General features: G+C 46.8%; 1 protein-coding gene across 1 annotated transcript in view; it reads left to right on the top strand.

The window, feature by feature from the left end:
- MARCHF3 (membrane associated ring-CH-type finger 3) overlaps positions 1 to 21,818 on the top strand; it is a 138,785-nt gene that overhangs the window by 114,269 nt on the left and 2,698 nt on the right. The window contains exon 4 of the mRNA XM_047730770.1: positions 17,187 to 17,396. Within this exon, the coding sequence (XP_047586726.1) occupies positions 17,187 to 17,396 (210 nt within the window). The remainder of the gene's footprint in view (positions 1 to 17,186; positions 17,397 to 21,818) is intronic.

The following is a 21,818-nucleotide window of genomic DNA, read 5'->3' as shown; positions in this document are numbered from 1 at the left end:
TAAAATAAAAATACAAAGGAGGATGAAGAATAATGTGTCAAACAGGTGCATCTCCACCACCTAGAATTAACAAACCTTAGCATTTTGTGAGTGACAGACCTTTGCAGGGACAGTGAGAAAATGGCTGTAGTCTTCACTAATTCACCCTCAGGTGTTCTCAAATACAGGAGAAGATGGAACCGTGTTTTCCTTAAGCACATCTGGGCCAAGAATAAGAAGAAGTAAACAAAATGAGATAATAATCCTGCAAGATCCCGGACCCTTTGCCCTAACTCCCAATGTAAGAACAACGGCTAGCACTGGCCGCCAAGAGGTCCACTTCTTTGAAAGGCAGGCAATTAGAAGCAATTACGTGGGAGTTAGGTATGGCGATTGTGGAGGTGAAACTGTCCCTGGGCGGCTGGCAGGAGAGCTCTGTAAAGGGGAGTCTGAGAGAGGAGCACTGCCATGTCACCGAATGACTAAAGCTGGTGATCATCTTTCCCTAAGTCCTGCCAAAACAACAAGGTGCAGTTAGCTCACAGCAACTGCCCTGTGCCGCTACGTGTCAGGTTGAAAAGAAGGGAGACATTGATTGCAGATTTCAGGTGCATCGCTACCGACACTGCTTAGGGTCCCCCCGCTGGGAGCTTCTGCCAGCTCTTCTCTTGCCTCTTCAGTTTTGTGTCAATAGCTGACACTTTTAACTCCAGGGAAAGAATACACATTATTAAGTAACAGCGCGAAATATTGTGAGCAGTACATGATTACAGTTAAATGCTGCCTAATGAACAGTTGTATTCGAATCAGCAAAGCCGAGAGGTATCTTCACTCAGGCAGCAGGAGATCAGTGGCTGTTCATTGGCAGAGTGATACACTGTATGCCTGTTTGTAGGAGAAACTTCGCTTTTCAGAAGAGGCACAGATCCTGATGGGACACCCAAGTCCAGGGGCACTCACTAATTTCATTTCGAGTCTACCTATTTGTATCCTCAAAATTTCACATCCCAACGTGTTTTTCTTCTTGAGTTATTTACCCATTTCCAAGCAAAGGGGAACTATGGCGTGCTATACTGCTCATGTATCATCTGATTCCCGTGTCTCTCTCCTCATACGGATAGTATCCTATTTTGTAGGTAAAGAAGCTGAGACTTTAAGATGGTAAATCACTCTTCAGAGATCTCAAGTACTTTCAGCCACAGGGCTAGTAGGTGGAGAAGGCAGAAGAATCCAGGTCTCCATGACCCCCTTAGTCCTTGGTGTCCCCACCATACCTGGCTTCTTCTGTCCTGACTTGAAAGTACTTATTTTCTTTTCTTTTCTTTTCTTTTTTTTTCTTTCCTTTTCTTTTCCTTTTTTCTTTTCTCTTAAGATTTTATTTATTTATTTTTAAAGATTTTATTTATTTATTTGACAGACAAAGATCATGAGTAGGCAGAGAGGCAGGCAGAGAGAGAGAGGAGGAAGCAGGCTCCCCACTGATGCGGGAGAGAGAGAGCCTGATGCGGGGCTCGATCCCAGGACCCCAGGATCATGACCTGAGCCAAAGGCAGAGGCTTTAACCCACTGAACCACTCAGGTGCCCCTTAAGATTTTATTTATATCTTTGACAGAGAAAGAGGGAGAGAGAGCGAGCACAGCAAGGGGAGCGGCAGACAGAGAGGAGGGAGAAGCAGACTCTCCCCTGAGCCCAATGTGGGGGGCTTTATCCCAGGGCCCTGGGATCATGGCGTGAGCCAAAGGTAGACACTTAATTGACTGAGCCACCCACACGCGCCAAAAGTACTTCTTTTCACTTGCTTGTTGACATGGACATGCGCACACATGCACACATGGAGCCGAGGGCTTCTCCACCTATAGCCAGCCTTCCTAAGAGACTAGATGTAGAGAAGATTAAAGCCCTGATCTCCTCTTGACCTTGAATTCCCCTATTAAACCAAAGCTGCTAAGGGGATGGGAGAATGAATGGGCAGAGCACAGGATTTCTAAGGCAGTGAACCTACTCTTAACAATGGTGGTTACATGTCATTTTGCATTTGTGCAAACCCATAAAATGTACAACTAAGAGTGAACCCTAACGTAAACTCTGGACCTTGACTGGTCACTAATGACGTGTCAGTGTAAGTTCATTGACTCTGGGGGCAGAGGGGGCAATATTGAGAATTGGGGAGCCTCTGCAGGTATGCAGTCAGGGGGCATATGGGAACTCAATTTTGCTATGAATCTAAAGTTCTGAAAAATAAAGTCTATTTGGGGCTCCTGGGTGGCTCTGTCGGTTAAGCTTCTGCCTTCAGAAGATCGAACCCCATGTGGGTCTCCCTGCTCAATGGAGAGTCTGCTTCTCCCTCTCCCTCTTCTTCTGCCCCTCCTCCCCCAGCTCATGCTCACTCGCTCTCGTGCTCTCTCACACACGCTCTCTCTCAAATAAATAAATCTTTAAAAATTAAGTCTATTAAAAAAATACAAATACACACACAGACTTGAGCTGGGTCAGATTGAGAGTGGGATAGTGGAATGGCTTTGCTTCTCTGTGCCTCTCCCCCCAACCCCCCAGTCCGAGGTGGTCCAAGCTCTTAGGTTCAGCAGCCTATTTGGAGCTAGAGACATCGTTCTTCATTACCAAGGACTTCACACACCCTTTCTTTGTCTCTTCTTATCTGATTACTCCCTCTCCACATCTGAGTCTTCATTTACTGAGTCATTTGGTCCCCTATTTCTTCTGAGATTTTCCCCTCAGGGAAAGAAAGCCCCGTGAACACGATGGTGTTAAGAGCCTTTTCCAGCCTTTCGTGAACGGCCCTGAAAGCTAATCTCTCACAATGCGGTTGTCCGAGTTTGTGAGGGAAACTTCTTTAAAGACTGTCCCCTAGATCACTCACTTAGGTAAAACTGGTTTTGCAACACAGGAAGGACAACGCTGGCCTTTCTCTTGAATTATTTGTATAATTGCCTCATTTCTTTGCTTCCCTTCCTTCCCTTTCATGACAGGTGCAGCAGATTTGGGGAAAGATAAGAAGGAGCCTATCGGGTCTGTGGGGCTTGGGTTCCCTCCTTCATTTTTCACTAACTGTGTATTTCTGTACCTTATCACCTGCCTGCCTGCATGTTTTCGGAGAGGAGCCTGTGATATACCATCTGATAAAACTCTTCTTTGCAGTCCATTTATTACAGAGTTAGAGGGACAGATTTGCACCGCAATGGACATGTGAGAGGAAAGTTAGGATTGTATGTGTATAATGCGAGGGCGAGAGAAAACTCACCTGAAGCTTTTAGTTTACTGAAAAATGGGTTTAATTCTTAGGTACACCATTTAGGAAAATGTATAAAAATCTGCTTGTGAAGATTGAGGTCAGATCAAAGGAAGAAAAGGAAATACTTTCTACTCGTTACTTGATCATTGCTTTATCTCCAGCGATGCTGTTAGAAATAGGAGGTTGGAATAAACGGTGAGGCTCACAATCTTTTGGGGCTGGGAGGGAAAATGGCTAATATAGTATATATGAAATGCTGGCAAGTGGTTGCAGCGGGAACATTGTAAAATAGAATTTATAGGCATTTAAGGGCTTTTATCCGGGAAGAATCAGTAAAAGCTAAATTGGGAGATGAAGGGAAAATATCCACCATCCTAGAAAATAATACCTCCGCTCCTATTTTCCTACGTCCAAAGCCTTGATCTTTGCATGAAAAGTGGGAGATGCAAGGAGAAAAGGCATGATAGATGGGAGGAATAAAATCACTCTAATGTTTTTCTAAACACTGACCTATTTAAAATCTACAACTCTAATGTTGAAACCCAGAAGTCATCCATACACCAAAATATACACATTTTCAGCTCTTTGGAAGGACATACCTGACAGATACAGACCTGAAAAATAACCCAATTAGATGAAGATGTGGCAAAGCAAAAGGAACACCGAACCAAAATTCACGCAGGATGGATTCTTTAGCAGAACCTACAAGAACCTTCAAGTTTTTTTTACCAATGGGCTTTTCCAGTCTCAGATTTTACAAGGAGCTTTATTTGAGATTTAATTCATGTTCAAACAGTTCCCCCCACTTAAAGCATACGACACTTAGCATATTCACAGAGTGTGTGACCATCACCACCGTCCCCTGTAGGACATTTTCATCACTGAAAAAGACACCTCCTCCTTCAGCCTTCACTCCTGGGTCCTACCCCTTGCTACCTCCAGCCCTGGGCAACCACTGATCTGTTTTATGTCTCTATGGATTTTCCTATAAATGGAACACTACAATAGTGGTCCTTTGTGATCGGCTCCCTTCACTCAGCATTAACGTTTGCAAGGTCTAGTCTCAGATTTTGCAGAAAATATATCTTAATCTTCCTGGCTATCATTTTATGTATTCTTGGTCCCTTCCGAGTATCCTTAATATATAACTCCTACTAGTTATCACTGACTGAGTGCTTGCCCTGAGCCCCTGTTCTAGACACTTAAATGTCCTGTGTGTGCAACCGTCTCCATTTTAGGAAGCAGGGCACTGGTACAGAGATGTCAGTGGCTCTTTTTCCTCTTCAGGTTTTGCCCCTTCCCTATCACAGTTTATGAGCTGAAACCCTGGTCTTTTCTCCTCTTTTATTGTATGGAAATCATATGCACATCGATTTTTTTTATATCATCTGAATGCTTTCCATCTCTGCTCTGTATGAGTCCTTTTCTTCCTTTAAGCCCGTTAATTTAATTCGGTTGCTTTCGTGGCTCTGCTGCCCTGTAGCCGTACAATTAATCTTTTAAATATCACATTGTGTGCCCTAGGTTAATTTTTTTTTAAACCATCATCTAAGGAGAAATTATGGATTCTCGGAGACAGTCAAATCCTACGATTGACCCCATTCTTCAATTTTTCGAAGCTCAGAAAGTTGACTTGGACCAAGCGTTGTCTCAAGGCAATTTAAGGAAATGCTCTAAAACACTGTTTCTTCCCCCTCAGATCTGTTTGAGGAGCTGATAAAAGCTTGAACTCTCTCCCCTGAAACGTGCAGGCATCTGGTGTTCAAATACAGTCTCCAAGGGCTCTCAGGTTTTCCAAAACTCTGAAACTTAGTCAAGGACCCCTGATCTGGAAAGACAGTCATGTAGACGGCTAGGGAACACGTAGGTTTTTCAAATGTGTCTCCTGCACCCTCACAATGTTTTGCACATGAGAAGTAAGGGAAATTTCTCAACACTCCGCGGCCAATCCCCTCTTCGCTGAGGAGTCGCGTTATAATTCTGTGGGTGCCACAGTCATGCATATGATTTGCCAGTCTTGAGGGGAGAGCTGGTGATTCAGGTATGCACATATATGGGACTGGGCTAGTTATTAACTCAGCTTCTCCCACGCTTGGCTTGGTCCTGCATGGGGACCTATTAGGGCCACATGTCTCTGGATCACTCAAGCTAAAAATGTCTGTGTGTCTCCCAACTGGAGTGGAGCTTTCCCACACACAGCCAACTGTGCTCATCCAGCCGGACTCTAGCTTGCCCTGCAATAAATGCCAGTCCTTGATGCCGTGACCCATGTCAGTTGAACTATTGTCCCTGCCCCTTCAGAGCGTCTTCCCCGAAGACAGCTCTGTGAGATTTGTAGCAACATGGTCCATAAACAGTGAACCGAATCAAGAGAAGCAATGCCAGTCAATACCACCATGGCATAGTTTTGCCTAGCATTTTGATATTCAGCGCCCTGTACCCAATGAAGGATATCCCAGAAAAGCAGAGAAGCAAGAAAAACAGAAAGAGAAAGAGAGAGACTCTCTAATCTAGGTGTGAGGGGGCTTGGGAAGGACATGTCTGAGATCTTGAAAATTGTGGAAGGCTTAGACAGTGTGCACAAGGAGTGGGTAGCACCTTCCAAATGGCTTGCAGGCTGGGGGGCTACCTTTGAAATTTGGGGGCAGGGAGATTCCAACAAAAATAAAGAGGTATCAGCAAATACTCCAGCGCAGGGACTTAGGCCACTGCCTCAAGTGGAGCCTTGAGAGGTTCCAGAACCAGTCACTGCTGGGAGTTACATCATGTCTGCAAGGTCAGCTGGGCCATCCTGTCTATTCGGGATCCTTTTTGGCAACAAAACCCCGGACTCCAGGGATTGTGGATCTAAAAGTTCCTGTCTCCATGGTTTTTCCACCTAGCAGAAATCTATCCCTTTCTCGAAGTGCCTCAAACCTTCTGGCTTACTTTGGGAGTAGGTGGCGCTGGGGAGACTCTCTTCTGTCCTCTATCATGCGTGTGTTCCATGTTTCATTGCAAGCCTTCCCCCACACCCCACTGTGGGACTCCTCACACTACCTCCAAGGGACACCGATTTTTAAATGTGGTCCCCTTTGAGGACCTGGCTGTGAATTTGATTTCTCTATATATATATTCCTTTAAATATCCCCATTGATCAAAACAGAGATTTATTACCCTTATTCCTATTATTCATCAGAGTCTCCTCTTTGGTCCCGGGTTCCAGTTGGGACTCCTACGTGGTATACCATCCTGGCACCTTTTGCCCTGTGATCCTTTCCTCCTGCTGGAAGTAATTATTCGAAGCTTCAGAAACCTAGGGACCAATAGCAAGCCAGCTGAGAGGGTGTCAGAGGCCAGCCACTGGGCTGGCTCCAGGACCAGGGGCCCCATAAGTACCAAATGAAGCAGGGCTCAGGGACCTAGGGCTGCTGTGGTGTCCTGTTTATAACAGACCACACAATATGATGCCCTTGGCTCCCAGAGCAAATCATTTCTATTTTTAGCACAATGTATACCAATCATCAATTTCTTCTGGAAATTTGTTTCCTTGCCCTCTAACCTCCCTTCCTCACCTTCTCTTGCTATGTCTCTGGCTTTCCACAGATCACGTGTGTCACATAATTCTGCAGCATCCTTTCATATTTTGGATAAGCAGTCTCCATTGGCTGTGATCACTTCTGCACGGTGATGATCTAAAACAGAGCAAAATGACTCCCATTTTGCTTATATCTGAAGTTGTGATAATATGTAAATTATTTTGCCATCTATCCTGCTGTGCTGCTAATCTCATCTTTGGAAAATTTCAAACCGTCGGTGTGGGTGTGCATAGCATTTGTTTAAATAACGCCAGCGCCAAATTAGAATGTCTCAGACACAAACACGATATTTATGGAGCACTATAGCCCATTAATTGGCTTATTGGCCGAAATCCTCCAGGGACTATCACAGATCTCCAGGGCGCCCTTGAACATGACTTATGCTGCAGCCAAATCACAGCTGTGAATGCCAGCACAACTGCTAAGCATGTGTCTGTGGCAAAAATTGCTCCCCTGTATTTGACCAGCAGAGTCAGGGCGAGGATGTATGTATATTTCTCAGTTAAACTCATCCTGTTTCTGCTCAAGGCCATCCTCCGGGTCAGAAGCATTTATAGTCGTCTTTGGCTTATATTTATCAAACACAAATTAAGTATTTTAGGGAATGGGAATATAACTGTGAACAGGCCGGAAGAATGTTGTACACTAATAAACCTTACCCGCCAGGGGAGAAAGACGTGGGATAAACAAGTCAATAAAAGAAAAGGTTATCTCTGATAGTGATAAGAGTTATCCAGCAAGAACCACGTTGTAAAGAATAACTTGGTTAGAGAATGCGTGGTAGTTTGTGAAGGCGCCTCTGAAGAGGTGACCTTGGAGCAGAGAAGTGACAGAGAAGGAGGGACCAGACATGGGAAGAAGTGTACCAGGCAAAGCACCAACCCCTACACTCGCCCTCAGGCAGGAACCCGCTCAGCATTCCCAAATCAGGAAGAAACACTGACCTGACAAGGTGGCCTGAGAGGTCAAAGGAGCCTGATTCCAGGTGCTAAACTTTTCCTTCACGGACGCACTGGCACTCTGTTGATGCCTGTGGATCCCTTCTCAGAATCATGGAATGCATGGAGGGCCCACTTGGGATGCAACGATACCCCATTGCACTCTAACAGAGCTAGCAAACAAAAGTTGTGATGTAAAACCCAAGGGCTTCTTTAACCCATTCTATTGTGGCAGATCTGAAAACCAACTCTGAAGCGGCAGTATGTCAGGATGTCTGCCACAATTTAACAGGAAGTGAAATACTGTGATCTTCATTGATCACAAAGTCACAAGTATTCCCCGTATCAGTAAGATTTTCTGCATAACTCAATGAGATGCTAGATTTTGATTAGAGGTTGTGAAAATCCCCATCCACAAATCACAGATCCTGCGAATCCTACCCTTGGACCCCAAACAACCTGGGCTGCATCACTCAGGGCTCAGGGGCCACAGGGAGGTGTTAGACTATACGCCATGGGGAGCCGCTGGGGAATTTGAAACAAGAGAAATGGGGTGATCTTGCTGCTTTAGAGAAAGCGGATTCGGGGATCACAGGAAAAGGAGGATGAGGAGGCAATTGCAGGTGAGAGGCAAGGCTGGCTTGGAAGCGTAATGGCGCTGGAGAGAAAGAGACGTGAATGTGTTCAAGATATATTCCAGAAGAACCAACAGGACACACAGATCGCTTGCCTGTGGGGCGTGGGGATGAGGAAGGGCCCAGTCAAGATGAGGCGGAGGGTGCTGATAACAGCCAGCAGGCGCTGTGGGACAGCATGCGTGGGAGCTGGGTGATGCCAGGGAACCCAGGGCTCCGTGGTGGACCTGGGCGAGTTTGACACATTGCTCCCACAGACGGAGAGATCTCTAGGAAACAGCAAATGAGCAGCCTGGGCTCAGAAAAGCCCTAGGCTGAAAGACGAGGGACACACTCTCTAGTCGAACCGCATGTCCTGAACAGAAGTGGGAACTTGAGACAAAGAGAGAGGGTCCTTCACCACTCCCCTCAAAGTCACGTCATCCTCTCTCCTGTGAGGGAGACTCCCGGTTGTTGTTTTTTTTTTTTTTTCAACTCCCCCAAAGAGGTGAAAAAACTTGATGAACAATTTGGGGGAGCTAACGGGGGTCGCCGGAAGCAATGTCCCGGCTCCCATTTTATCCCCTGCATGGTGCTACTTCCCCAGCCTTATCCACTGTGGGAGCAAACAGAAATTAGGATCAAGATTTCCTGTAGTTAATACATGAAACTAACATAACAGAGTAAAACATTCTATGTCCATTACACTTCAATTTAAAAAAAATTTTTTTTAATTTTTGTAAGATTTTATGTAGTACGAAAGCAAGCTGAGAGGAAGAGTTGAAAGAACAGTAGGCTGGAGATCTCAAAGCCTGGCTCCTCTCCGTGTAACCTTGAACAAGTATCTTAACCTCACTGAGGCTTAATATCCTAATTCAAAATGGGAATAATAACACCACCTGCTGTTATTAAATTCAGCGAAAATATCTGGCATCTAACAGGCACTCGGCACATATTTTTGGTTGAACCTGAGTTGTGTAATTTTTAAACAGACATCTGACATTGTCCTTTTCTCATGTAGTTCAAGGTAGTTTTCAGGTAGAAAAAAAACAGATTGTAATTGGGACAAAAACAGTACAAAGGACTTTGAATAATTTACTGGATTTCTCATGCTGTTTCATGACCTGTGGAAAAACAGACGGCACTCCACAATGATTTACAACTTAAAAAAAAAATCTTGAACAGAAACTACAGGTTTTTCGCCTTGTAGCAATAAAATAGCGCATAGATATTTCTCTTGGAAACCTAAAAAGAATGATACGTAAGCATCTTTAGTCTAGAAGGCTAAAGGCAGTGAACTTCAGGACCTAATGTCTACCCACCAACAAAAGTGTCTCCTCACCAATGAATTTCATTAGACTAACTAGTATTGTAAGATCTTTTCTGGTCAGGCTACTGGCATCCAGATTTTTATTCATTCGTTTTCATTATAAGCATCCACTGTGCTCCAGCATTGCTCTTGGACCGAGGCATCCAAGAATGAACAGAAATGAGGTCCCTGTCATCACAGAGCTCTCAGTGAGGTAGGGAGCAAAATATAAGCAAGGGAACAGCCAAATAAATAGCATCTCTTTGGAGAGTGTCATGTGCTCTGCAGAGAATGTAGCCAAGCACTGTTTGTAGGCACAAGGAGTGTTTGCAAGGAAAATGTACCATTTGAGCTGAGACCTAAATGATCAGAAGGAGCCAGCTGTGCAAGAATCTGGGCAGAGCCTGTCCCCCGAATGGGAACAGGCATAGGTAAAAGTTGGACATGAAGGGGGAGAGGGGAGAGGTGACGTGGTCGGAGAAGTAGGCAGGTGTGAGGTCAGGTCTTCTCAGAGTCCTAGGTAAAGAGTACGGACTTGATTCTGACCATTGTAGAGCCTTAAGCAAAGAAGCAACAGGCTTTGACAGGTAGATCTTCAGTCACCCCAACTGGTTTTAGAGCTGGACCGTAGGGAAGCCAGAGTGGAAGCAAGGAGGCTATTGGCTCCCACGGATGAGATGATCATGGCCGAGGGATGGCAGCCGTGGATGTGGAAGGGACCCAGATTCCAGATACCAAATGAAGGTGGTGCCGAAAGGCGACATGTGATGGGTAAGACAGAAAGGGAAGGGCCAGCTGAGCGACAGGATGGGTGGTGATGTCATTCACTGAGATGGAGGAGACGTGGAGAAAAGTATGTGCTAAATCAAGAGTTCTGTTTCGGACAGATTGAGTTTAAGTCGTCTGTTAGTCATCTAAGTGGGGATGTTGAGTGGGCTGTTGAATACGCACATCTGGAGCTTTGGAGGGAGGCCAAGGCTGGAGAAGGACATTTTAGGATCACGAGCAAATCCTCTGTGAAGTTTTCATTTGAGATGCGTTGCTGCAAGCCTGGTTGGATGGATATCCGGAGCAACCATTGCCTTCAGCTCCCCCAGAGTCATAATTTCTTTCTGGGTGACTTCAGCTGTCCTGGAAATTCACCGACTGACTGGAGTTCAGGGATTTAAAACATCAGTAGGGTTTGTTTGTTTTTGTTCTCTGCTGTGTTTCAAGTGAACGGAAATGCATGATTTTCGTGTTTCATCGTAATCTTTAGATCATGCAGAGGACCCATCACATACCCGTCTGATCACTGCACTGCCCCTTTGACCTTGCAGCTCCCCAGGCAAGCAGACAGCTTAGTGTGAAATGATGAGGGTTTTGAAAATAAGACCAATGCCAAGTAAAGTAAGCCCTTGGTTAATAACTCTGCCAAGTGTCAGATGAATAGGAAACACTCAAGCAGATAGACCCATTGAGAAACCATGTTGAGACCTTGCCTCCTTTCTCTTTTTCCTCTCCATAAATTTGAGACGGTTCTATCAGTTATCATCCCTTCTGTCAGTTTCTTCCATTCTCATGATGGGTTCTCATTAAGGAGATTCGTGGGGAAGGTGGTAATCGATCAGAGCTATTAGCCACCAGAGTGTAATCTGGTTCCAGTACAAACTGACCCGCACGCTGTCCTGTCTACCTTGAGGATTTAAGCCGATTAACTCGGAGCCTGGGAAACAGAATCCAATGTCCTAGAGCTCTGCATCCCCTTCACCCCTACCCCCCGAGGAAGGGATTTAACAAATTGACACTGCAATTAGATCCAAACCTACAGTTAGCACACCTTGGAAGGCATCACAGGTGCCCGGCTCACCTTTGCACACTACTGTGTCGCTGGGGGAACGCTGCTTGCTTTCCCTCTGCTGTCTCTGGCCCTACACTGCCGATCACCAAGGGGGGATTTCTGTTTTGTTTAGACGGTTGGTTGGGTGGTTGGTTTTTGGACCTGTTTCCAAGAGCACATCTGTCTTCTGGGTCAGGAATGAGTCAGGGACTGGAATGAGATCACCACAGGGAAGCAGGCAGCTCACTGGTTTCAATTCTACAGTCTCTGTGCTTCATGTTCCTAATGGAACCAGAGAACAGAAGGCAGGAAGGGCGCCCAGGTTGCCGACAGATCCCCTGGCTGCCATGTGGGTGGGCCAGCCAGGTTAGAGATGCCGTACAAATTAGTATTCTCAAGCATCGACCTTGGCTTTTAAAGCACAGCTAACCACCAAGTATAAGCAGAAGACTAATGTTAAACTAAAGCCCCTTCAAGAACGATATTCTGGCAGCAAAAGTTGTCCACAAGTGGCAGGATAAATTAGTAGCAGGAACCCAGAGAACCTTCTTACACCAACAAAAACATTGAAGGTACGAGCGTCCTCCTACCCACTTCATTCCCTCATTACCCACTGCATCCTTTCTTTCTTTCTTTTTTTTTTTTAAACTAAGAATGATGATAGAATAGATTATTTTGGATCACATCTTTGGAGCTAGACAACATGGTTCAAAGCCTAAGCCAATCTTTTTTAGTCACTTGATGTTCTCTGTGCCTCAGTTTCCCTATCTATAAAATGCTGGTGACAATAGTCAAAGGTTAACCCTTTCAAAGGTTAGTAAATCAGTGACTTCACGTAGCATAAAGAGAGAGCTTTGGATATCATTGTGGGTGAGTAAACGTAAGCCACTGTCATTGATGGAACGCTGTAAATGCTGAACATGCAAGACGCGAGTCATATAAAAGCCTCCACCTCAGGTCAGGTGGCAAGACGGACACACAAACCAACCTGCCATCCGGCCGCAGCCTGCTCTGTATTACATATTTGGGAAATGAAGACGCTACTGCAGAATAGGTCTAATACTCCGTGTATAATAAGTATAACTGACTAGAGAGGCACAAGACATAACAGCAAAAAATCACATTGAACAATAATTGAGATCAACCTTTTACCTGTTAAGAATTAAGCCAAAATATCTCTGAAATTAAATGCCCTGACATTAGACCTCATTGTGATGTGGTAAAAGAATGAACATACAACAGAACAGTATCCTAAGAATGTTTTTTAAAGGGCACCTGGGTGGCTCAGTTGGTTAAGTGACTGCCTTTGGCTCAGGTCATGATCTTGGAGTCCCAGGGTGGAGTCCCACATCGGGCTCCCTGCTCGGGGGGGGGGGGGGGGGGAGTCTGCTTCTCCCTCTAATCCCCCCCTTCTCGTGCTCTCTCTCTCTCTCTCTCTGATTCTTTCTCTCTCAAATAAATAAAGAAAATCTTTTAAAAAAAAAAGAATATTTTTTAAAATTACCATGATAATGTCCTGGCCAGCCAATCCTTCAGCTATTTGATGAACCAGTAAACAGTGGGACTTACTATATCCCACCTAGCTGAAAATTTGCCAGAAATCTAGTACACACACATACACAAGTGCCATTTGGTGCAGAAAGAAAATCTAAATATGGAAAGCAAGGAACAACAAAGTGAGGCTGGTTTGAATCCCACCTCTACCACCCACTTGCCATCTATCCTTAGGTGAGTTAGTAAACTCTCTTCTCCCCTATGTCTGCATCTGTAAAATGGGGGTAATATGAGCCTTGTTGCCAGGCCTCAGTGAGACGTTGCATCATAAACTCAACTTTCTAGCACCAAACTTGCCCCAGCCATAGCTCAGTACATTTTTTTTTCCCCTGCTATCATTCGCAAAACACTAGCTGGACACCTCCCTGCCCAACTCCCTCTTCTTTCCCGATCTCTCACTCAGTGTCCGTCTCTCTCTCTCTCTCTCTCTCTCCTGATGTTTTGTACACAACTAATAAATACATATATATTTACATGGGTAATCCATGTTCATTGGAGGAAAGCAAGAAAATACAAAGCAAAAAAAATTAAAGACCACTCATGATTCCACCACCCAGATTAGCTGCTCTTTTGCTAGGAATCCTTCTGGTCTTTGGCTATGTAAATCCACTCCATCTACGTAGGTATAAATGTCTGTGTGTTTATAAATTTATCATTACCTACACAGGATCATACAATACATTATGTCCAGTAGAACTGTCTTCCTGCTCAGCAATATATCATGTCCGTAAATACAAAATGTACATTATCATTTCAAATTACTCTATGGTATCCTAAGTAAATTCTCTAATTTATTTAGACAGTCACCTCTTGCTAGAAATGTGAGGTGTAATCCACTTTTCTCTGTTATAAACTTGGCTTGTGTAAATATCCCATATCAGCCTCTTTGGATACTTTGGCAGAAGCTCTTACCATGGCAGAGGGCAACTTTTTTTATTCATCAGCAGATACTGCCAGTGGTCTTGTTCATGGCACCTGCATTTGTGTAAGAGATAAATAACACTTGGGGTTCTGCAGAAGTTTTAACATAATACTACCTATTTAAAGAACTTCATATCTGGGGCACTTGGCTGGCTCAGCCGGAAGAGCACGTAACTGTTGATCTCAGGATTGTGAGTTCAAGCCCCACACTGGACAGAGAGTTTACTTCAAAAACAAACAAACAAAAAACACAACTTCATACCTAAATATGAGCCAGCAGTAAATAAAGGGCAAGCTAAGCCAAAAATACATATATAAATATTTTTATTTATATATTTAAATATTTTAAACATTAAATATTTAAATATATGTGCTTGATTTATATTTAAATATATTTAAATATTATATCTATGTATATAGTTAATGATGTGCAGAATCCAGATATTAGATGATCATGTACATATAAGAAGGACTGGAAATTTTTTAGGAATATAGAAAATCAATGAACAATTAGAAAATGAGAAACTGGGAACCAGTAGTAATACTAATCTCGCCTTTGTGATTTATCTTACACTGGATGGAAATAAGCAATGATTTGTAATTACCTCCTTCCACACCTGAGTCATTCCATTGGGTAATGTCAAGGGCCACATAGATAAGTAAAATTTTAAATTAATTTTCATAAAATGTATTCAGAATTCTCCAGCGGAAGGAATTGGGGAAAGTCTTTGCCAGGAAGGTCAGCTTGTCTGCGTACATTGGTTGCATATTTACTGAGAATCTACTATGTTCCAGCAAGTGAGGACACAGAGAAAAGTAGGCCAGGCTTCCAGATCTGTTTCCAGTGAAAATCTGCAAAAGGAATCAGCTTGCTGCAATTCGGACAACATTGTTTAAGGATCTGGATTTCTGAATGTCTTGCAGTTTTAATATTGTTTGAATATTCTGTGGATAGGACATCTGAGCAGGAGCAGAGAAATCCAAGCCCCCTCTTCACTTTGACCCCTAAGTCACGTGAAGCAATCATTTAACCTTGCTGAGCCTCCTTAATATTAGGAGAATCACGCCCGATTTCTGCTCTCAAGATCATAGCGATACTCCCAGTATTTAGGCAAGAGAATGTTAATAAGAGCTCACTGATTTCCTTTGAAGCTGCTGAGATGTGTGGGGTAACATGACAACACGTGACAGGGTCACTGTCCTTTGCATTTGATCCTTTAGGTATTTCTGTGTATTTTTTTTAATGCTGTATTTCTGTTTACCCCTCCATGATCTATTTTACTCGGGTCCACTTTAGAGCTGAGGTTGCCTTCCTTCAGCATCTCTGCACACTTGAAAGGTGCGTGACTCTGGAAAGCAGTGTGCTGGGCACTGCGGGTCATTTAATGTTTGCCTCAGCCAGACACTCAAGGCAGAGCACCTCCAGAAAACCTCTTCTGTGCCTCTCCCCGCCACGTCTCTTCTGCTCACTCCTGAGGCTTTTTCTGGCCCTTCTGCTGCTCTATCCTCACCTGGCTTGCCCTTTCCACAGCTCTTCTGTCTCTTTCTCCTGCCCTTAAACGTGGTCTTCCCTTCACCCTCCACTGTGCACCACCCACTCCTGTGTCCCCTGTCATGCCCCTTTCCCTCCCACCAATGTTTATGTGGGAATTACAGCCCTGGCCACTTGGGGTGCCTACTCAGCAGACCATAATGCTCCCATTCGGGGGCCAGCCCACTGCACTGCGAAACCCCCATTTGCTTATGGGACAAGATGGAAGACAGACTCAGCCAGCGTCTCTTCCCACTCCCACCCCATCAACTGTGCTTGAGCCCCTCCTCTGGACCTTTTGGGCTCAGCTAGTACTACATGGGGTAGCGAGATGGGAGCATTTGGAGACATGTTCCAATGCTAACCTGAAGAAAAGCCCCCAGGCCTCATTACCGTCATGTACCCACACCAATATGTAAGCATGACTCTTCCCAGAATGGATTATGGAAAACATTTCAGCAGGCATTCAGCCTAAACCTGCTCCCCTAAGTGGGAGCACAGCAACTGTGTTTCCCATCCTGTAGGAATTCTCACCGCTGGTCTTTCAACAAGCACAAAGTTTTCACCACCCTTGTTGGGCTGGTTCAGCTCCAAAATTGGGCAGCACAACTAAGATGTCAGGGACCATCCTAAGTAGGGTCAGGGTCCTAATGCAAGGAGGGGCATTACTGAGTTCATGGAGTCACAAGAGTCTCCATCTTTGGGGGATCCCCAAAACCACCCTTAGGGTCCATGATTGCGTGGAAGGCTTCACAGGAATCAGAAAAGCTCTTTCCTCATGGTTAGACAGCAAAAGGATACTAATTCAGATGAGCAGAGGAAAAGGGTCCGGGTGTAAAGTTCAGGAGGAACCAGGCACGAGCTCCCAGGTGTCCCCTCCCGGTAATGTTACCCAAACCTGCTTAATTTTTCCGGCAACAATTTGTGACAACACATACCAGGCATTATCACCCCAAGGCTTGGTGTCTAGGATGTTCACTGCGGTCGGTCACAGAGGCACAGAGCGCCTGTGTGTCTGCCCTTAGCTCCCTAGACTCCAGCCCCCCACAGTGAGTGTAGGTGTTCAGCATAAATCACATCGTTGGAATAAACGATTTCATTATACTCTTACCATATGGCCCAAGGCCGCAGGCATACAGAGACACTAGTAAAAGGCAAAATACTGCACGGACTCAGAGCTCATCTCTAAAGAGCCAGTCTTGAAAACCGGTCTTTCTGGGGAACATGCACAATTTGAGCAAACCCAGCTTGCTAAATTAACCCCTTCCTGCAGACATTCCCAGGGCCAAGACACTGGAAGCCTCTGGCCCCACAGCAGCACTTCTCCTGTCTCAACTATTACCTTCTGGAAATACCATCCTCTCCATCTTCCCGTAATGTCAGTGTTCAATATAATAACCTCTGAACTGTTTTCAAAAACAGCAGGCTGCCTACAGCAAAGACACTTTTTAAAATTCCGATTTTGATCCTCATCACTGTTGTCATGTTAAAGTATTATCAAGAATCACTATTACCTGGGGAGGTGGGGTATGGAAATGAGCCCTGAACTCTTCCCTGTGATCTCAGAACAGATCCAAAGCACCTGTGTCCCGTTTCAGGCGACAGAGACACCCTCGAGGGCAGTGGATCTCCGCTCCATGCCAGCCTCTAACTGTGACTCTGCTTTTCTCTGTCTCCCCGTCTCCCCTGCAGTGGCTCCGAAACCCAGGCCCCCAGCATGAGAAGCGGACTCTGTTTGGAGACATGGTGTGCTTCTTGTTCATCACGCCGCTGGCCACCATCTCAGGCTGGCTCTGCCTGCGGGGAGCTGTGGACCACCTGCACTTTAGTAGTCGGCTGGAGGCCGTCGGATTGATTGCACTCACTGTGGCACTCTTCACCATTTACCTCTTTTGGACACTAGTAAGTATGGCCCAGGGCCCGGGGACTTGGAGTAGCCAGAGCTGGCCACCCCTCAGCAGGCACAGCCTTCCCTCCCGGCCGTAGCCCAGCTACCCGGCCTGGTGAAAGGCAGATCTGCAGGTGCTGGCGGGGGCGTGTGTGCCACGCTCGAGGTCTGGGTGGGTGTGCTTGTAGATGTGCATGTGCGGGCGCGTGTCCACCCCAGTGTGCTGCTGGGAAGAGCAGATCAAGGAAAGAAAAAGCTCCTGCTTTTGAGAGCCCATCAATCAAAGCCACACACTCTAGACATTCCCCTCCTCCAGAGTTCTGGGACGCCATCCGCAACGGGGCATGGCGTTTTCTTTCTCTGGTTTATGTGCCTCGCTTTTGCTGGGATTGTAGCAGATCATGAATGATGCTCTTGGCCACTGCTGCTGTCACCGCCTGGGCAGATCATGAATCCTCGGGCTGGTTATTTTCTTCTTACTCCTGGACACAGCCTAAATTCTTTGCTGGACGTGGAGCTGCGTTTTGCCTGATGGTTATTCTGTGTGTTGGGATATTGACTCCGCAGCCCATAAAAACACTAATTTATCTAGCTGAGAAGCCACCACCAAAGAAACCCGTTTCCCAAATAAGCGTGTCTGCTGTATATGAGGGAGAATTCTTAAACACGTCTGTTTTTTTTCACCCACTTAACTCCTGAAGAGAGTTAAATGCTTGGGCAGAGGTTGGCACAGCACTGATCTCACTCTCTCTGTTTCCCTCTGAGACCTGCAGGGAAGAAAGTCACTACCCGCTAGACTCATTTCAGAAACTGGGCGCCATGCTTCCTGGCATGATTCTGCTGTGCCTGCTCATTTCTAATCTGAGCACGTCCCACGGTTACTTAGTATGTGTTTCCTGTCCAGAGCATACCATTCTCTTATCCCGTAGCACGGGGTCAGCATGTGGAAGCTTCTAGCACTCACTCCCACGTGCCCCTCTGCTCTGTCTTCCAAACCCTGTCCCACCAGCTGCCAGGGCAACCTGGCCCAGGTCATTTCCATCTTGTCCATCCTGTGACGCTACAGCTCTGTACCTTCCCTCGGGGTGGGGCGGGGAAGGAGCGTTCAGACAGACAGCCCCTCTGTCTCAGTGAGAAGGACATGGCTCGAGTCTTGGTAAAGATGGAGCATTCTGAGGCTTCCAACTCTCTCTGAGTCCCCCGGCGAAGTCAGGCATTCTGCTACCCACCACCAGCTAAAACGAGAGTGTCTCCTCTAAAGGTCTGTGTTGCCCTGATTCACTGTGAGTCAAGCAATGAGGCAGACTCAGAAGTCACAAGGTGGTGGGAATGGGAAGAAAATAAGAGTAAGACTCTTAGAATAAGAAATCAAATCACCTTTAGCACTGACGCCCGGTCAACTGCGTCAGCTTGGAAAAGGCAGTTCACATCTCTGAGCCTTGGCACCCTCATTCATAAAGTGAGCGTGACAGGAATGCCCATCCCGCCAGGCTCCTCCCTGCTCCTTGGCATCGGAAAGGAGAGAGCACCCGAGGAAGCTTCTCACCTGTTTCACCTCCCATCTCAGAAGAAAGGGGGCTTGGGTGGGAGGGGTGCCTGGAGTGGGCTCTTTCAGGAGACTGAGAACATACTTCATTCCAGAAACGTTTCCGAGAGGCAGTGCCCCGTAGTGAAAAGCACACGCATGAGACGCCAAAGACCCTGTGGTCAGACCCAAGATTTAGCACGCTAAGAGCTGTGTGACTCTAAACAGGGTACTTACCCTCTCTGATCAGCCTTCCCCCTTTACAGATAGTGGAGGACAGCCCTGGGTCACTGGGCTACCAGCAGGACTAGGTGGGGTACCTTCGGAAACATTTATCAGAGCCCCCAGAATAGGCATGAGGGTTTCTTCCTCTGCACACTCAGCCGGCCACAAGATGCAAAGCCGCTGGAGGGAGGGGAAGGCGTTCTCCCCTGGAAACAGCAGTGCAGCACCCCTGAGCCCGAGGTGACTGGATCCAGGCTAAGTCCCTCCCAGATAAATGCCGTACTGAGCTGCCCTGGTAGGAGCCATAACTCAGGAGCTGACAGCACTTGGAAAGTGCCCTCCGGCAGAAACCCATTGTAAACAAGCTGTCAGGCTTCCGGAGAATATGCTGTGAAAATGTCTTAGATAAACAAACACCGTGTCAGTCCCAGCCTGGCTGCGCTCAGAGGAGCCTTCCTGGCAGGGCCTCGCCAGCACTGGGAAGCGGGGAAAGCAGCTCCGCTGCCGCCTTGTCGCACCTGCCCCGCTGCCGCCTTGTCGCACCTCTGCAGTCTGAGCCTGGCCCTGCCGCCCCTCGCGTACAGGGTGTTCTGGAACCTGCCGTGGGGAAGCCTACCTCTGGGAAACCACAAGCCCAGAGTGGGGTGCCATGGAACTATCACTGCCTACATCACAAACCATCTGAGGGCCAGGGACAGACATCATCTGAGTCCACGCTCGGCGCTAGAAAGTCATCCAGCGTGGCACTTAAAATGAGCCAAATGCGGACAGGTGGGGGACTGGGATGCTGTGCTGCAGGGACCCGCAGGGAGCGCCTGCGTTCCCCGCATCACGGAGGCAACAGCCAGCACCTGGCACAGAAGCTGGTTAAGGCCTGGGATGGAATGAATGAGCGATCTGTTTCTTCCGGCTGATTCCCGGCCCTACGGGGTAGTCAGTCATCTGAATTCTCCTTATAACGTTGGGAGACCTCCGGGAGGACACTGCCTGACAAGGGTTACCGTGCGCGAGCTGGCTGACCCACAGCCCACACAGCCCACGGCAGCCCGAGGGTATCGAGGGTGACCCCATGTCCGGTCCTGCTCCTCGGCCCATGTGCTCTCACAGCCCACCTGCTTCGTGCAGCCTGAGATCAAGAAGCTGGGCCTTTCCTGGGAAGATGAGGCCCTGGCCCCATCAGTAGGCCTCAATATGGATGGGAAGGGCAGAATAAGAAATCGGTGACGAGATTTCCCACACCCTTCTGTGACTTTACAGCAGCCCTTAGGCCACAGCCCGTCACTTCCCTGACAGGGAGAGCGGTTGCTGATGTAATCCTTCCTTGCCCTGCCCACACGACCACCACTCTTTGTAGGATCGTGCCCACGATGGGTTAATCTCCTTTGGATGAAGAACTGAACACACCTCAAGAAATTCACCCCAAAAGAAGTATTTTTTAGAATAGTGACCCTGTGTGCTTTCTTCCTCTTCTCTCCGTACGTAACACAGACATCGAAGGAGCATCTGGGTGGCTCAGTCGGTTAGGAGTCCACTCTTGATTTTGGCTCAGGTCGGGATCTCAGGGTCATGAGATTGAGCCTCCTGTCAGGTTTCCTGCTGGGCGTGGAGTCTGCTTCAGATTCTCTCTCCTTCCCTCCCCTGTGCCCCGCCCCCAGGGACATTTAAGAAATAATCTAAACTAAGTTCCCAATGTGAAAATTGTCCTGGCTTCCTTTTGGTTTGTTTCTGCTTCCCTCACTGCCTCTTTAGTTCTCTAAGTCAAACTTCCTTTTTTCCTATTCTATTCCACTGTAGGAAGGGAGTGTCCTGGGGCTCCTGGCCCCGGGCAGCATCAACCAAGGGCATTTGCAAACCTGGGGTCCCATCTGCATTAGGCCCAAGTTCCTTGATTTTGCCCAATAAGGAGTCCTCTTCATCTGATGCTTTCTTCTTATTGACTGAATTTGCCTGCAGATTGTGATGGTTAACAGCAATTAAGATAGACAAATGTATAATAAGATCTCATCTGTTTGTCTGAACAAGCGGGCTGATTTTCACACCTTCTGGCCAAGGAACCAGGAGACCTGCTAAGTCATTGACTTCCCGGGTTGCCTGCAGCAGCGCTTCTCAGGCTTGAACAGATCTGCAAATCACCTGGGGATCTTGTTAAAATGCACACTCTGATTCCTTAGGTCTGGGTGGAGCCCCAAATTCTGATGTTCTAACAAGCTCCCCAGTGATACAGCCTGCTGCTGACCCATGGCCACGTCAAGAGCAAGGGAAATTAGCACGTTTTTTTTTTTCTTGTCCCCCTTCTCCTGTGTCTAAGAAGGAGCATCACAAAACCATCTTCTTTTCTATATTTAACACATCAAAAAGAACAGGCCGAGAACACGACCGTGTGTGAGGCACGGTGCTAAATGCTTTCTGTGCACTCTCAGACACCACTCCTCACGTTTTGCCGACACACTGAAGTTTGCGGGGGGCAAGCAACCCTCCCAGAGTCACAGAGCCACTAGGTAGAGGGTGGGGATCCAGGCCTGGGGTGCCAGGCCTGAGAGCGCTGGAGCAGGCGTCCCCTGCGTGCTCCCACAGGGACTTCTCGGCTTACCCAGGCCCGGCATGCACAGCTCCTTAACATACAAATGAGGGTCTCTTGACTTGAAACCCAGCTTTCGTAGAATGTCTCCAGATTCTGGTCTTTTTG

This window comes from Lutra lutra, chromosome 5, assembly GCF_902655055.1.
Source record: "Lutra lutra chromosome 5, mLutLut1.2, whole genome shotgun sequence".
Classification (NCBI taxonomy): Eukaryota; Metazoa; Chordata; class Mammalia; order Carnivora; family Mustelidae; genus Lutra; species Lutra lutra.
This window is presented reverse-complemented; position numbering and strand designations above follow the sequence as displayed.